Source organism: Centruroides sculpturatus, unplaced genomic scaffold, assembly GCF_000671375.1.
Source record: "Centruroides sculpturatus isolate CEXI.00-Female unplaced genomic scaffold, Cexi_2.0 scaffold452, whole genome shotgun sequence".
NCBI classification, from domain to species: Eukaryota; Metazoa; Arthropoda; class Arachnida; order Scorpiones; family Buthidae; genus Centruroides; species Centruroides sculpturatus.
Window position 1 is genome coordinate 342,142 of NW_019384638.1, and position 4,235 is coordinate 346,376.

The 4,235-nt window shown below is 30.1% G+C and overlaps 1 protein-coding gene across 1 annotated transcript in view; it reads left to right on the forward strand.

Moving 5' to 3' along the window:
- The window catches only part of LOC111625914 (phosphatidylinositol 5-phosphate 4-kinase type-2 beta-like), a 57,883-nt gene extending 55,691 nt beyond the window's left edge, over positions 1-2,192 (forward strand). Inside the window, exon 8 of the mRNA XM_023369177.1 lies at positions 1,863-2,192. Coding sequence (XP_023224945.1) covers positions 1,863-2,033 — 171 coding nt within the window. The 3' untranslated portion in view covers positions 2,034-2,192. The remainder of the gene's footprint in view (positions 1-1,862) is intronic.
- The last annotated feature ends 2,043 nt before the right edge of the window (positions 2,193-4,235 follow it).

Sequence of the window (4,235 nt, forward strand, 5' to 3'; positions counted from 1 at the left end):
ACATTAAAATTAAATAACCTTATGTTATTTTCATTATTATTAGAATTGTATTTTAAAGGTAATAAATGTAAAAAAACTTATTCTATTTATCACTAGCTGTCTACCCACAGCTTCGCCTGCATTATATGGAATTTTCTCGTGGGAATAAGATATTTTCTCGCAGTAAAATGTAGCCCATGTTCATCTCAAACATGTAAGCTATCTCTGTGCCAAATTTTATTAAAACCTGTTCAGTGGTTTAGACGTGAAAAGGTAACAGACAGACAGATATAATTACCTTCGAATTTATAATATTAGTATGGATTAATATGAATTTCTGCTATAAGGGGTACGCGAGTTTGAGCTCTTTCTTAAAATGGTACGCAGGAAAAACTAATTGGGAACCACTGTGCAATATTAAAATATTTTTTAATGTACAAGTTGTGTGTGATTATTATATATTAATAAAAATATATAATAATCACACACAACTTTAAAAATGTTTAGAAAACTAAAATTGCAAAGCTGTTTTTATTCAAACAATAGACCATCTTCATTAACACTATATTTTATTTTTAATTTGATCAAAGGATAAAAGTTGGACAATGATGTTTAGTATAGAATAAAATAGTAAAGATTGGATATTAAGATTGTGCTGAAAAGAATACAACTGAATTAGAATTTACTTTACAAAATAAATTTCATATAATGAAAGTATGTTTAATTACAATGGTAACTAATCAGTACAGATCAAAAGATCAGTACAATGGTGGAAAGTGCTAATGTTGCTATATATATATTGTGAAGTAACTTTGACACAATTTAAAATTATGGTGTTCTTTTTAATATTCAAGAAATAAAAACTTCTAAGTTATTTTGAATTCATATGTTGGATTTTAAACATAAATTTTCACTGATTTGCAATAGAATTTTTGGCTATATTCAAAATATATTTAGAATAAATGTAGTTATAGTTTTTTTATTATTGTAATTAAAACATGAATATTCTTGAAATGAAATAAAATGATGAATACTATATAGACTGTTGTTTTTAAATTGGCATTATTGATGTTTTATAGTGAGAACACCTGCTGATACAGCAATAGTGTTTTTCCTTTTCAGAAGTTTAGTGAAAGTTTCATTTTGCTGTTATGAGTGAATGATGGGTACATAACAAATAAGACTTGGCACTATCACAAGCATGCATTACTTAAGTGAAGTGTTATAATGTTTACTCAATGGAAACAAAATAGTTTTATCAAAATACAGCTCACATATGTACAAATGCTTATAATGAATGCTTATAAGAAGCATATAATGATGCTGTATTGTCATGAGATGCTAAATGGGTAAATGCCTTTTGCCAAGGACAAGAAAACAAGTGTAAATCCTTGGTGAAAAACATCTACTAAATGATAGCATATGGCAATAATGTCATCATATGCTTTCTGTAATCCTTTGTGCTACTTATGAGTATTTTATCCATGTGTGACCTGTATTTTGACTAAAAATTTTTTTCTGTTGAGTAGACCATGTGATATAATTAAGTGAAATATTTCAAATCTGCATTACTTATCAGTGGATCTATGATAAATGAGACAATGATAGTAATACAAAACTATATCATTGAGCCTGCGAAGTAAATTATTGCTGCTTTATTGGCAGAAACTGTTCTCATTTTGAAGTGCAACAATATTGTCAGTTCATAAGAAAGCTATGTATTATTGTATATAATACATAGGCTGTTCAATTATTGATGTGATTAAAAAATTTTTCATTAACATAAGTTTCACTCTGGGTTTTGGACAGCAGCTGTATTTGGCTATACTTGAAAAAAATATATGTATTGTGCTGTTCTCAATTTTAAAATTATTATTTATTAGGAAAAAGAACTTCCAACACTAAAAGATAACGATTTTGTTCGTGATGGTTACAAACTACATATTGGACAAGAAGCTAAAGATAAATTAATTAATACTTTGACTGCTGATGTTACTGTAAGTATTGTTATTATATATTCTTGTTGTTCTAGTTGTTATTATATATTCTTGTAAGACAACAGTTAAAAAATCATTAAGTTACTTGGATTCTGCATTGTTTGTAGTGTTGATGATATTAACAAACTTTTCAAAACAGTATTATGTAACCAATTAATCATTTTAAAATTTACAACACACACACACACACACAAATATATATATATATATTTGCACAACTTTCCTAAATTAGCTTGCTGATTTCATATAAATATTGGCACTGCCATATTTGAATTTGTGCAAGTTATTAACATTAGAAAGTTCTTCAAAAGTTTGTTTAAATTTTTGCATTTTTATCTATCTTCTTAGTGGCTTTTGGATTTCAATAAATGCGACAGTTTGGATGTAGAAGCATTTTGTACTGTGTTTGTAATGACCATGTAGAATAATTTTTGGTAAAAATTTGTTGATAAAACCTCTTCTAGATGCAAAGATGACAAGAGATTAGTTCAACCAATTTTTTGAGACTGACTGTCTAATGCATTGTCAGTCTGGGCAAGGGTGTCCAAGTGTAGTCAGGCAGATGTGGTCAGTTTGATGTGGCGTAATTTTTCTTGTCAGGATATTTGAAGGATACTGTCTACATTTCTCTTCTTCAATCTTTAAAGAAATTGAAGATCAGAATTGAAGCTACTGTGCAGCAAATACAACCATTGAAATTGAGAAAAACATGGGAGGAAATTGAATATTGCTGGCATTTGTCATATCTTCAGCAGAAGCACTAAAAATTTTTTCCCACAAATTTGGGAAATTTGTATAACTTTTAATTGAATTCATCTGCATATGCTGATATATTTATTTCCCTATTATGAAAATATTGCTGATAAATTATCTCCCTGCATATGCTGATAAATTATCTCCCTGTTATGAAAATATTTCATAACAGGGAGATAATTTATAAATTCTTGTATCGAGTAACCAAAAGAAAAAGGTCTGTACTGTTTTTTACGATGAAAAACGAATAACTGCAGAAATTTTCATTAAATGTTTTATTCATTAAAATAAGTCCCTTCAGAGTTCACAACTCTTTTCCAACTACAGTCGACCTCCCTATAACACGGGTTCCTATAGTTCGGATTCCTATATCATGACGAAAAAATTGTGACAGTATTCGTACAAACATGCTAAAAACATGCTAAAAAAACTATAATTCGGTAAAATGTCATTGCCAACTCATGTCATGACAGGATTGCACAAATTGTTGAGTTTAAACGAGCAGCGGACCTACCAAAAACCATTTATTATTTAACATCCATAAAAATTATATTTATATTAATGATGTCGCTAAAGTTAACGAATTTTTTTGCAAAAAAATAATTTATCGGGAAGCATGCGAGTGCCATTCGACCACAATCTCCACAACGAAAACAAGCTTAAGCAATGGCGTAGTCGAACGGTGCACGCTCGGTAAGTAATCCTACAAATTTTTGTTTATAGCATAGTTTATATGGATTATTCCCAAAAAATTATATGTATTTTGGAAATGTTGAGTCGAATTAGTCTGGAATTGATTAATTTTATGGAAGAAACCTTTCAAACAGCCGTAGTCCGTAAACTGCATACGTGCTGGGCCGTGATTGGCTGGACTCCTAGAAGCTGGATTCATAAGAACAGGAGCGTATCTACCGTGTTATAGGGGGGTCGACTGTAGACACAAGTTAGTACAGTCAGTCAGTCAGTCAATATCGTTNAGGAAAATTTGTGTGCGAAAAGATTGAGTTTGCCAAATGTCACAGTACCAATCATTAAACTAATCAATTTTATAAAGTCGCGCGCGTTAAATCACCGTGAATTTAAAGAATTCTTGAAAGATTTAGAAACTAAATATGGCGACGTGGTTTTTAATACCGAAGTACGTTGGCTTAGTAGAGGTACAATGCTAAAAAGAGTAAACAACTTAAAAAGCAAAATACAAATGTTCTTGGATATGAAAGGATATGCCTTTCCTCATTTTGGTAATAAAGAATGGATGTGCGATTTTGGGTTTCTTATCGACATGACTCAGCATCTCAATGATCTTAATGTGGAACTTCAAGGCAAAGGACAGTTTATTCACAATTTGTATGATAAAATTCAGGGCTTTGAGCGCAAATTAAAATTGTGGAAACAGCATCTTTTGCAGAATAATGTGTCTCACTTTCCACATTTAGAAAAAGAAAACGTTACTACTTCTCAAAAATACGCACAATATATAGACATTTTAATCAACGAATTTCAATT